Source organism: Globicephala melas, chromosome 8 (assembly GCF_963455315.2).
Source record: "Globicephala melas chromosome 8, mGloMel1.2, whole genome shotgun sequence".
NCBI classification, from domain to species: Eukaryota; Metazoa; Chordata; class Mammalia; order Artiodactyla; family Delphinidae; genus Globicephala; species Globicephala melas.
In genome coordinates, this window is record NC_083321.1 from 26,640,333 (window position 1) to 26,653,724 (window position 13,392).

The 13,392-nt window shown below is 35.6% G+C and overlaps 2 protein-coding genes across 3 annotated transcripts in view; one reads left to right on the forward strand and one right to left on the reverse strand.

Annotated features, from left to right (window-relative positions):
• DNAJC24 (DnaJ heat shock protein family (Hsp40) member C24) overlaps nucleotides 1-7,057 on the reverse strand; it is a 66,538-nt gene extending 59,481 nt beyond the window's left edge. For both annotated transcript variants that reach the window (XM_070046133.1, XM_030864814.2), the window contains exons 1-2: nucleotides 6,984-7,057; nucleotides 6,045-6,188 (exon numbers count right to left, since the gene is read on the reverse strand). In XM_070046133.1, coding sequence (XP_069902234.1) covers nucleotides 6,045-6,152 — 108 coding nt within the window. In that variant the 5' untranslated portion in view covers nucleotides 6,153-6,188; nucleotides 6,984-7,057. The remainder of the gene's footprint in view (nucleotides 1-6,044; nucleotides 6,189-6,983) is intronic.
• Nucleotides 7,058-7,099: 42 nt separating this feature from the next.
• The window catches only part of DCDC1 (doublecortin domain containing 1), a 470,602-nt gene continuing 464,309 nt past the window's right edge, over nucleotides 7,100-13,392 (forward strand). The window contains exons 1-2 of the mRNA XM_060303388.1: nucleotides 7,100-7,194; nucleotides 13,265-13,331. The gene's annotated coding sequence lies outside the window, so the exon portion shown is untranslated. The remainder of the gene's footprint in view (nucleotides 7,195-13,264; nucleotides 13,332-13,392) is intronic.

Genomic DNA, 13,392 nt, shown 5'->3' on the forward strand with positions numbered 1-13,392 from the left:
AAAAGAGACAGGAGAAATACTAGATACAAAAATTATATAATAAAGAGTAAGAATTTCTTTAATGAGTTTATCAGCAGGTGGACACAGTAGAAGGAAAAATAAAACCAATGAACTTGAAGACAGGGTCATAGAAATTATGCAAACTGAAATAAAAACAGAAAAAAAAAAGACTAGGCGAAAAAAGAACAGAATATCCAATAGCTGTAGTACAATCTAATATATATGTAATTAGAATCCCAAAAGAAGAAGGAAGAATGGAGCAGAAAAAAAAAATGTGAAGACATAATGGCTGAAAACATTCAAAACAAAAGAACGAAAGATATCAACCAAAAATCCAAGCTCAGTTAACCCTAGATAGGATAAATGCAAAGTAATCACATTTTAGGCACATGCCAGAGAAACCACTAAAATCAAAAGATAAAGAAAAAATTTTGAAAGCAACCAAAGAGAAAGACACATTAAAAAGAGGATATGAATTACAGCTGACTTCTCATCAGAAACAACTAAGTAGGAATATTTCAAATAAAATAATAACATTATACTATGGAGTTCATAGCATATATGGAGATAAAATATATGAAAAGAAGAAAAGGGAAGGAAGGTGGTAAATGGAAGTGTACTGTTGTGAGGTTCTTACACTGTGAAGTAATAGTATTTGTTGAAGGTAAATTTGATAACTTAAAGATACATATTATAAACTCTAGAATAATCACTAAACAACATATATATTAATCGAAGCATAACTAAATATTTCAACAGAGAAAATAAAATATCAAAAAACACAATTCACCCAAAAGATGCTAAGAAAGGCAAAACAGAGGAACAAAGAGCAAACAGGACAAATCCAAAAAAAGATTATAAATTTAAACCCAAACACTGCCAATAGTTACATTAAATAGAAATTAACTAGGGAGTGGGGGGTAATGAGGTGTTGTTCAAAAAATACAAAAAAACTCCCAGTTACAAGAGGAATAAGTTCTAGGGATCTAATGTATAGCATAGTGAACATAGTTAACAATACTGTATAGTATACTTAAAAATAGCTAAGAGATCTTAAAAATTCTCACCACACACACACGCAAAGATAACTATGTGTAGTGACAGATAGGTTAACTAACTTATTGTGTTAACCATTTCCCAATATATATGTATATCAAATCATCATGTTGTACACCATAAACTTACCCAATGTTATGTGTCGATTAGATCTCAGTAAAGCTGGGGGGAAAATGTAAACGGACTAAACACTGCCAATAAAAAGGCAGAGATGGACAGATTGAAATTTTTTAAGATCCCAATTACTCACTATATACAAGAAAACACACATTAAACATAAAAGAGACACACTGAAAGTGAAAGGACAGAAAAAGATAAATCATATAAACACTAAGGATAAGAAAGGTGTGTGGCTAAGAAATATCAAAGTAGACCTCAGGAAGAGTACTATCAGAAATACAGAGGGGAATTTTATAATGATCAAAGGTTCAAATTCATGAAGACAATCTTAAATATATAGCTGTACATAATAAAAAGGATCCCAAATAAAGAAAACAAAAATTAACACAATTAAAGAGAAAAACTGACAAATCCACAATCACAGGCAAAGACGTTATGCCCTTCTCTCAGAAACTGATAAAACAAATCGACAAAAAAAGAAATCAATAAGGATATAAAATATTTGAATGCTATCAGCTTGACTTAATAGACATTTATTAGACATTTATTATTAACAGCAGAATGCATATTTTTCAAGTGCATGGGAACATTCACTAAGATAGACAAGATGCTAGGCCATAAAAAAGTTTTAATTAATATAGAGGAATGAAATCATACCAAATATATTTTCTAATCACAACAGAATTAAATTAGAAATCAATAAAGAAAGTTCTGAATATTTTCCAATATTTAGAAATTAAACAATGTACTTCCTAGTAACCTACAGGTCAAAGAAAACTATTACAGGAGAAATTTTAAAACAGTTTGAACTGAATAACAAAAATACACATATCAAAATTTGTGGGATGTAGCTAAAGCAGGGCTCCTGGCTTAGAGAGAAATTTATAACTTTAAGTGACTATGTAAGTATGTAAGAAAAGAAGATAGGTGTACAATGAATGATGCGTGTTTCTACATTTGTAAACTAGGCAAATAAAAGCAAGTAAGTAGAAGAAAGGATATCATAAAATTAAAAGCAGAGACCAAGTGAAGAGAAATAACAAATATAAAAATATCAACGAAGTAAAAGTTGTTCTTGGCAAAGATTAAAGAAATAGATAAACCTCTAGCAAGCCTCATCAGGAAAAAAGAAATAGATAACACAAATTACCAATATAAAGAATCAAAGGGAAAACATAACTACATAACTTAAGCAATAAAAGGAGAATAAGAAGATAGTATGAACATTATGACAATAAGACTTCTTAAATGAAGTGGAAAAATTCTTGAAAAACACAATTCACCTATGTTGACAAAACAGAAAATAGAAAATCTGAATAGCCCTATAGCCTCCAAATATAATTAAATTCATAATTGCAAAATTTCCTACAAAGAAAACTTCAGGCCCAGATGACTTCCCTAGTAAATTCTATTAAACATTTAAATAAGAAACAATGGCAATCTTACACAAACTTTTTCAGAAAAGACAGAAAATGGAATCATTTCCCAATTCTTTTATGGAGCCAGCATAACCATGACACTAAATTTAGACACAGACATACAAGAAAAGAAAATTATACCAGTATACACCATGAACCTAGACATAAAAGAACAGCAGCTGGAATCCTGCAATACATAAAAAACACAATACTTCATGAACAAGTAAGATTTGTTTATCCTAGGTATGCAAAATAAGTTTAACATAAGAAAAATCAATATAATTCAGTATATTAATAGGTTAAATAAGGAAAACTAATACATGCAAACTTCAAGAAATGTAAAAAAAAAATCTAATAAAGTTCAATACCCATTCATGATAAATACTCTCAGCGGCTAGGAATAGGAAAAATTTCCCCAGCCTGATAAAGGGCATCTTAAAAAACACAGCTAACACTCTATTTAATAGTAAAATATTGAAGGTTTCCCCCCTAAAATCAGGAGCAAGGCAAGGATATTTCCTCTCACACTTCAGTTGAACACTGTAATAGAAGCACATAACTAGTGCTTTAAAGCAAGAAAAATAAATAAAAGGCATACAGATTACAAAGAATTAAAGCTCTCTTCATTTGCAAATGGCATAATTGTGTTGGTATAAAATTCTAAGGAATCTACAAAAACAGCTACAGGACAACTGACAAGCAAATTACCAAGACTGTGGGATACAAGATCATTATATAAAAATAAACTACCAAAAATATTTCTAAAAACTAGAAATAAATCTAAAGAAAGACGTGTAATACTACACTGAAAGTTCTAAAATATTTCTGAGAAATTAAAGATGACTCAAGTTATGGAGAGATCTAACATATTCATGGATTAGAAGACTCAGTATTGTTAAATATTACTAAATGTCCATTCTGCTAAAATGGATATATATTCAATACAGTCACAATTAAAATTCAAGCAGTATTTTTTAATAGAAATGTATAAGCTGATTCTAAATGTCTACGTACATGTAAGCAATCTAAAATAACCAAAATTAATTTGAAGAGAAAAATAAGATTAGAGAATTTAACTTTATGTGACTTTAAAACTGACTATAAACCTAGAGTAATCAAGAAAAATGTATTAGTAAAAGGATAAACAAATATATTCAACAGAATAGGGTCCAAAAATAGACCCATCTTGCCAAAACAATCCAATGGAGAGAGGAAAATCTTTTCAATAAATGAGGAACAACTGGATATCCATACTTAGAGAAAAACAAAAACATGACTTCCTATATCACACGATACATAAAAACCAGAGGTCTAAAAGTAAAAGCAAACTATATATCTTCTAGAAGAAAACACAGGAGAATATTTTCATAACCTTCTTAGAGAAGACACAGAAAGCACAAATCATAAAACAAAAATTTGATAAATTATATTTCACCAAAACAAAAAACTGCTCATCAAAAAGCACCATTAAGGAAATGAGCTGGCAAGCCATAGGCTAGGAGAAAATACATACAATACATACACGAGCTCAAGAATATATTTAATTTTTAAAAACGAGCCTTCACAAAAGAAAATTATACAGATGGCTAAAATCACATTAAAAAAGAGCTTAACATCATTAGCCATCAGAGAAATACAAAATAAAACCACAATGAGATTTCACTATAAACACAGGAGGACTGTGCAGGGGTTCTCAATGAGATACGGAGGTTTGCAATTTTTAGAGCCAGGAGACATTTGTAGTTGTTACTGGCATCTAGAATGCTGCTAAACATCCTATAATGCACTGGACAGCCCCACATAACAGTTATCCTGCCCAAAATGTCAATGGTGGCAAAACTGAAAAACCTCTAATAGATTAATTGAAAGAGACTAATAGCATCAAATATTGGGGAAGATGTAGAGCAACTGGAACTCTCTGATATATTACTAGAGGGTATGCAAAATGGTTCATTCACTCTGTTTGACATTTGACAGATATTACCATATTAAGTGCAAATGGCTTCTTGTCAAATTAAACGCCAAACGGCCTACAAGGCCCTGCATGATCTAAACCCAGTCTACTTCTCCAGCCTCATCTCTCAGTTAACTGAGGCACAAGGATGATACAGTATTAGGAAATTTTTCAAAAAAGTCTACTTGATGGGCTTCCCTGGTGGCGCAGTGGTTGAGAGTCCGCCTGCCGATGCAGGGGACACGGGTTTGTGCCCCGGTCCGGGAAGATCCCAAGTGCTGCGGAGCGGCTGGGCCCGTGAGCCATGGCCGCTGAGCCTGTGCGTCCGGACCCTGTTGCTCCGCAACGGGAGAGGCCACAACAGTGAGAGGCCCGCGTACCGCAAAAAAAAAAAAAAAAAGTCTACTTGATTTTACTGACAGAAATCTTAAAAATCCTGAGACAAAAGAAACCTTAACATCATTTAGCTCAACTTATTACCTAAAGCAGAGATAAATAATACATTCTTGACAGTGAAACATCTACTGTCTCTCACAATGAACACTAAGTTATGCCAAGAATCTCATAGATCTATTTGATAAAAACTAGAGAAACAACTAATGTTATATAAATAATGGTCCTCTACTCTTTTTGTAAACTGAGTTAACTGGAGACCATTATAGTTAGTGATACTGGCTTAATAAACCCCACAATATAGGCTGAAAAAATTAATATGGTAGTTTAGAAAGATACTATCTATTTATAAATACCACAACTCATTTCACAAAAGAATGGAATCAGGTGAAAAAGTGTTTAACTGGCCTAAGTCAGTATTATTCAATAAAAATATACTGCAAACTATAAATGCAAGACACATATGCAATGTTTAAAAAGCAGATGAAGTCAATTTTGATAATACATTTATTGTATATGCAAATATATGCACATATATTATGTACAAAATATGCAAAATAGCCAATATAACCAAAATATTATCACTTCAACGTTTAATCAACATAATATTTTTAGACTATTTTATATTCCTTTTCTGTACTAAGTCTTCAAAATCCAATGTGTGTTTTATACTTACAGCACACCTCATTTTGGACTAGCCAAGTTTCAAGTGCATAACAGCCACATGTAGCTAGTGTCTACTGGATGCTAATGTCGCTTATAACATGACACACTTCAAGGAATTTTACATGGATTATTTCATTTAATCCTCCCTGAGGAACATACAGGGGAAAGTAACTTGCCCAAGTTCTCAAGGTTAGTTAGGGGTAGAATCAGGATTTTAACTTAATCAGCATGACTCAGATCTGGTACAAACCACCATGCTATCTCACCTCAAATCAACTTTTTTCTTTTACAATATTACTGAAACTTTCAGTTAACCAAATTAATACTTTGATTCCTGCTTTGATATTACATATTCATTTTACGGACACCTAAATTTCCGGTCACATAAAAAACCTGATTTTCCCCCTATGATTTAGAAAATGAAAGAAAAGACTTACCATTAATATGAGTTTTTGATACTTTTGCTTCAGGTCTGACACACTTGCAGATGGGTCTGCCTCCAGAATGCTGTACCAATCCTTTTTTGGTATCTGCTCAAATGCCATCACCCCTCGAACAAGAAGTGGGCCTTCTCAGATCAACTGAATAGAAATATTAATGACAATTCATTACGGTTTGAGTGTATCTAAGAATTAACTAGGTACAGCTTCCCTAAGTTCTGTAATATTTAATTAAGTCACGATTATAATGCAAACCTGAAGTATATATTTTCATTCAAGTCGCCCCAAGAATTTCATATATGAGTATACAGACAAGTGTGAAAAACCTGATAGCTTCATGATATACGCTTACATCTTAAATTAATAAGTATACAACAGCATTAAAAAAAAATAGAAATCGATGATGAACCCGAATGGTGGATGACCCTCTAAGCAAGGTTATTTCTGCTAGTCTCTTGATAAAAGCGACACACAGTAAGTACTCACTAAACACACTAGAGTTTAACAAATGTTTACAAAAAGAATAAATATTCTTAAAAAGCAAAACGAAGAATTAAAATGAATTTCGGAGCATTCCCTCTTAATGTCTCCAGTTCACTTCTTTTCTTCCAGATTACCTTAAAAGAATAACATGCGAAACTGGCAGTCAGCACCGGCAGGTAGAGAGCAACAGTCCCTCGGTTATCGGAGAGGCGCTCAGACCTCCCAAAGAGCTCCTGAACCTGTTCACTGGAGGATACGGCAGCCCTCCAGCAACCGAAAAGACCCCTCTAGGAGCCCCAGAACCAGGAAACCTCTTCCCACAGCCATGAACTTAACGAGACATCCGGGGCTTCCTCAAAATTGGGACTCGGAAATCCTCTGCATTCACAGTCGGCTCTGTAGCCCAGCCACAGGCCAGTACTCTCTCCTGGCTTCACTAGATATCAAACTTACCAAACTTAGTAGAGCCACAGGCGCTCACTCCTCTCCGGCCGCCTTCCAAACCTCGGAATCCGTTTCTACTTCCGCCGGAAGTCATTGCCCTGACGCGATCACGTTTCTAGCCGAGCCGCAGTGGCTGAGGCACCGATCGGAAGCGCCGTTCCGCCCCCCTGGACGCGGTCGCTATGGTAACCCAGTCACCGCTTCCACGGAGTTATCAACCGTAAGTGCCCGAGCTTTGGAAAAAGGCGTTCTTCGCCTCGTTCTAACTCGCTCTTATCCTGGCTCCCCGAATGTCGCTTCTCTTCTCTTCCTCAGCAAGCACCCCCATCCCCTGGGCTTCCTCCGTCTTCCCCAAAGCTTCCTCCGCTTACTCTACCCAACGCCGAACGTAGTACTATGGCGGGGGATGGGGGGGTGAAGTGGGGGTACTGTTGGGATTGGCGGGATGAAAAGGATGAGGAGAACTGATTCCTCCCGTCTCCCAAGACTTCCTTTGGAATGTTCTCATTTCAAAATTAAGAGAACTAAAACGTATGCTGAGTAAAGTTTTTCAGTTTTAATATTTTTTTCTGGAAGAGATGTTCAACTTAGTTATTTCTTTTAGATTTTAGCAACCAACTTGAAAAATGAAAACTTTTCAAAATCCTTTCACTGTCTTAGCAAGTCGTCCTGTTCCCAGGGTAGCCATGCTATCTTTCAAGCTCACAGAAAAAGCAGAATAAAACGCTCGCTTTGAGACTGTTGTTGGGCACTCCAAATGGGCACTTAGTTTTTTTGTTAGCTTTTTCCTTCTTCCCTCTCCCTTTCATTTGTTCTGTGTTCCCTTGTATTCTCAAACCTCTGTGCTGCTTACCTTATATTGACTATTCTTTCTTGCACTGTACCTGGAGGTGAAAATTCATCTTAGTTCTCCGCAGCATGATATAAATCTCACTTGGAGATGTTAAGGTAGTTTTTTTGTTGTTACTGCTTAGATTTGCTTTCCTTCTTCTTTTTTTATCTTTCTTCTACCAAACCTCCGTTTGAGAAGCCGTCAAGACAAACCCTAAGCACATTGAAGAAGATATTTTGATATGGTCAATTATTTAATGATGGTATGAACAATAAAGAATAACTGGATGATACAGGAAAGTTTAAAAATCTAAAGAGAAAAGTATAGTTTAGGTTCTTCATAGGATTTTGTCATGTTTAAGGGCAGACACAACGAGCATTATACTAAGTCAGAGGATCTGGTTTTCAGTCCTGGTTCTAACATACCTTCTGTGTGGCCCTAAGGATACCTAAAACGACAGATTTAAGTGTTCTTCTGAAAACCTTCCTATACAGTACTATCACAATGGCACCCACTTGAATTTTTTTTTTTCCGGTACGCGAGCCTCCCACAGCTGCGGCCTCTCCCGCCGCGGAGCACAGGCTCCGAACGCACAGGCCCAGCGGCCATGGCCCACGGGCCCAGCCGCCTCGCGGCATGCGGGACCCTCCCGGACTGGGGCACGGACCCGCGTCTCCCACATCGGCAGGCGGGCCCCCAACCACTGCGCCACCAGGGAAGCCCCTACTTGAATTTTTACAGCCCTCAAACTTCCCTTTTCCACTGCATAGTCCTTCTTTGTATAGATAGTTATGCTCAGGCCCTTCAGTTTTTATAGAAAGAGCACTTTATTTTGATTTATGAATCCATTAGTGTATTGTGTTCTCTCTTTTATTCCTTTTTTTGAACAAACTTCTGAAAACTCTAATCACAGTACCTCAATTTTTCCAATTTACATTTATATATATATATTTATTTGAATATAGAGATACACATTTTTGTCCCCACCAAATTCCAAATGTTCTTTCATTTCATATCAACATACTTTAGTTTGCATCCCTAAAGCATACTTTAGTTTGCAACTTTTTCTTTCATCTCCATAAAGTCATTATTCCACCAAAATTATCAATAATTCACTGATGTTATCCAAATCTACTGCTTATTTATATTTCCTTAGTTGTCTCAGAAATGTCTTTTTATTTGCTCGCGTCATGATCCAAAATCTATACATTGCAATTGGTTGTTCTGTCTCTTAAATATCTTTTAAGCTATAGCAGCCCCAATTCTTCACTACTACCTTGTTTTTTATTTCTTTTTCTGCCATTGGCTTATTGAAAAAACAGATCAGTTGTCCTACCATCTGAATTTATACCAGAATAAACTTGTCTGTTTATTTATACCAGAATAAACTTCTTTAAATACTTTAAACACTTTTTACATAAATCCTTGCTCATTAGTCTTCCTTCATTTTTTCATTTTTTAGAGCACTACTGTCCAAAGGAAATGCAGTGTAAGCCACAAATGCAAACCACACATGTGATTTTCTTTTATGACATCATCATTGGGGTATAATTGCTTTACAATGTTGTTAGTTTCTGCTGTATAACAAAGTGAATCAGGCATATGTATACATATATCCCCATATCCCTCCCCTCCCTCTTGCCTCTCCCTCCCACCCTCCCTATCCCACCCCTCTAGGTGGTCACAAACCACTGAGCTGATCTCCCTGTTCTATGTGGCTGCTTCCCACTAGCTATCTATTTTACATTGGGTAGTGTATATATGTCAATGCTACTCTCTCACTTCGTCCCAGCTTACCCTTCCCCCTCCTCGTTTCCTGAAGTCCATTCTCTATGTCTGCATCTTTATTCCTGTCCTGCCCCTAGGTTCATCAGAACCATTTTTTTTTTTTTAGATTCCATATATATGTGTTAGCATACGGTGTTTGTTTTTCTCTTTCTGACTTACTTCACTCTGTATGACAGTCTCTAGGTCCATCCACCTCACTACAAATAACTCAATTTTGTTTCTTTTTATGGCTGAGTAATATTCCATTGTATATATGTGCCACATCTTCTTTATCCATTCATCTGTCGATGGACACTTAGATTGCTTCCATGTCCTGGATATTGTAAATAGTGCTGCAATGAACATTGCGGTACATGTCTCTTTTTGAAATATGGTCGTCTCAGGGTATATGCCCAGTAGTGGGATTGCTGGGTCATATGGTAGTTCTATTTTCAGGTTTTTAAGGAACCTCCATACTGTTCTCCATAATGGCTCTATCAATTTACATTCCCACCAACAGAGCAAGAGGGTTCCCGTTTCTCCACACCCTCTCCAGCATTTATTGTTTGTAGATTTTTTGATGATGGCCATTCTGACTGGTGTGAAGTGGTACCTCATTGTAGTTTTGATTTGCATTTCTCTAATGATTAGTGATGTTGAGTGTCCTTTCATGTGTTTGTTGGCAATCTGTATATCTTCTTTGGAGAAATGTCTATTTAGGTCTTCTGCCCATTTTTGGATTGGGTTTTTTGTTTTTTTGATATTGAGCTCATGAGCTGCTTGTATATTTTGGAGATTAATGCTTTGTCAGTTGCTTCGTTTGCAAATATTTTCTCCCATTCTGAGGGTTGTCTTTTCGTCTTATTTATGGTTTCCTTTGCTGTGCAAAAGCTTTAAGTTTCATTAGGTCCCATTTGTTTATTTATTTTTTTATTTCCATTTCTCTAGGAGGTGGGTCAGAAAGGATCCTGATCTGACTTATGTCATAGTGTTCTACCTGTGTTTTCCTCTAAGAGTTTTATAGTGTCTGGCCTTACATTTAATGCATTTCACACATGTGAGTTTAAATTTCTCAGTAGCTACATTAGAAAAATAAAAAGAAACAAGTGAAATGGATTTTAATGATTTATTTATTTAACCCAGTATATCCAGAGTATGATCATTTCAAAATGTAATCAGTATAAAAATTATTAATGAAAAAAAATTATTAATGAAATATTTTACATTCTTTTTTCATACTGAAATCTTCAAAAGCCGGTGTGTATTTTACCTGTACAGCTCACCTCAATTTGGACTAGCTACCTTTCAAGTGCTAATAGCCACATCTAACTAGTGACTGTCAAACAGGGCAGGTCTAGAGGATAAAGTCCTACCTCCTTAACCCAATATTCCTCCCCAATATGATCCTACTTTTCCAGTCTCATCACCTATTACCTCTGTACATGAAACAATTAAACAATTTGGATATTTTCTCGGTACTTCATAATTTTGTTCAGATGGTTTGATGGTTCCTCTTGCTTATAACATCATAGCTCTTTTCTTCCTCCTATCAGTTTTATTCCTCCTTTAAGACCTATCTGTTCCATCAAGTCTTTTATGGTGGCCCAGTCCTTAGAAATTACTTCCTCCTCTCAACTTTCATAGCAGTCCTGGGTGTACTCCACATTTGTACTCATCCTAAACCACAGTGTATTTTTACACACTTTCAGATGTATTTCTAATTTCCAAATCAGATTGTAAACTCTCTGAGGGCAGGAACATCTCTCAGAGAAACTAAGCACCTGCTTTGCTGCCACATTCTCTGGAATTCTAATGATGTGTGTCTACAGTAGTTTTGTTTCTCACTATTTTAAGAAGGTAATTTATTCATTTTATGTAAAGCAAATATAACATAAATATAAACTGTGTTAGCATAATGGTTATGAGCATGAACTCTGGGGTCAGACTGCATAGGTTTGAATCCAGATTCTGCCTTGTACTGGTTAAATGAACACTTTAAGTTAATTAATCTCTGTGCCTTAGTTTCTTCCTCTATAAAATAGAGATAATAATAGTATCGCCTTCATAGGTTTGTTGTGAGGATTAAATGAGTTAATAGTGTCTGAAAGTAAGTACTCAGTAAAGATTAGGTATTGTTATTATTAATAATGAAATATTTGTTGCTCAGTTTTGATATATTAGAACATTAAGAATTCATAACAGTATTTTAGGAGTTTCCAAACAGAGCAAATGAAAGCCACAAACTATTGAACTGGAAAAATGAAACCAAACCCAAATATTTGTTGAACTGTAGTTTGCCAGATGCATTAGAAGCATGGGCAGAAACCTCTTAATTCCTGTGTCATCAGCGTCTAACATAAGCCAAGAAGGCATACATTAACTATTTGATTTCAAGATGATTCATCAAGTACTATATCTAGAGCTAGATATAGATATAGATATAAATATAGTTATATAGATATAGCAGAGGTTTGAGACCATTTGTTGTAGTGATAGCAATCACATTCTTATTCAATTTATCACTTTAGTACTTGCCTACACATAAACTTACTAATGTCCACCGTACGTTAACAAATTCTTACCTTGAGATCATATTAGTAAATTGTGCTTCTTATTGATGGATATTTGCCATATATACAGCATACTTCTGTTAATTATTTCTTAGCCTAGGATTATACTGATATTTACTTAGCTCTCTCTACTGGTTTCATTACCAACTCTTCTTTAATTTCCTTGATCTTATTATCTCTGAATTTTTAGGATTTTTATGTCAGTGAACTAAGCTATATTTATTTTTATTTAATTATTTACTTATTTTTTTCCGGTACGCGGGCCTCTCACGGCTGTGGCCTCTCCCGTTGCGGAGCACAGGCTCCGGATGCACAGGCCCAGTGGCCATGGCTCACGGGCCCAGCCGCTCCACGGCATGTGGGATTCTCCTGGACCGGGGCACAAACCCGCATCCCCTGCATCGGCAGGCGGACTCTCAACCACTGCGCCACCAGGGAAGCCCTAAGCTATATTTATTTTTAAGTACCACAGAATATTATGGTTATACACTGAAATTAGATGATTGCCCCTAGAGCAACTTAAGAGTCTATTGGCTAGTGATGAGATTAAAAAAACACAAAAACAAAACCACAATGACATAGTACATATATAGCCTTCATTCACTTATTCATTCACTCAACAAATATTTGTTGTCTACTAGGTGTCCCACGCTGTTACAAGAAACACAAAACAGAGTTGGCTGTAGCCCTCTCAAAATCTTAAAGTTTATCTGGGTAGACAGACAAGCAACTGAAATAACTGTGCCAAGTGCTTTGCCAGAGGAAATACAGGTTATTTAATTGCCGTAGTTAATAACTTGCAGTTATGTGAATAGAATTAGGCAGATTACTTGACTGATTGAAATCTTTGAATCAAAATGAGTCTAATCCAGGAAGATACATGGAAGTGCTAAGTTTTAAATAATGCTGTGGCAGAGAGGAGAGATGAATGAGTAGAATTAGAGAAATTTCCTTTTTTTTCTTTCTTTTTTTTTGGCCAATTATCTTAAAAGTTTAGACAGTATTGAGAATCAGCTCTAATGAACAGTCCTATCTCATCTTTCGGAAGTGGTTTTTCATTTTTGCATTTTTTCCTTTCTCTGATTGTCTTCACTTGATCTATTCTCTCTTTTGTCTTTCAGCAGTAATCATCAGTGAACATTCATTGAGTTTAAGCAAGGCAGTGCACTAAGCAGAGGAGACAAAGAGGTAAATCCTTTTCCCTGTCGCCACACCTGTTGCTGTGTTTTTCTTGTGTGCTTAACTTCAG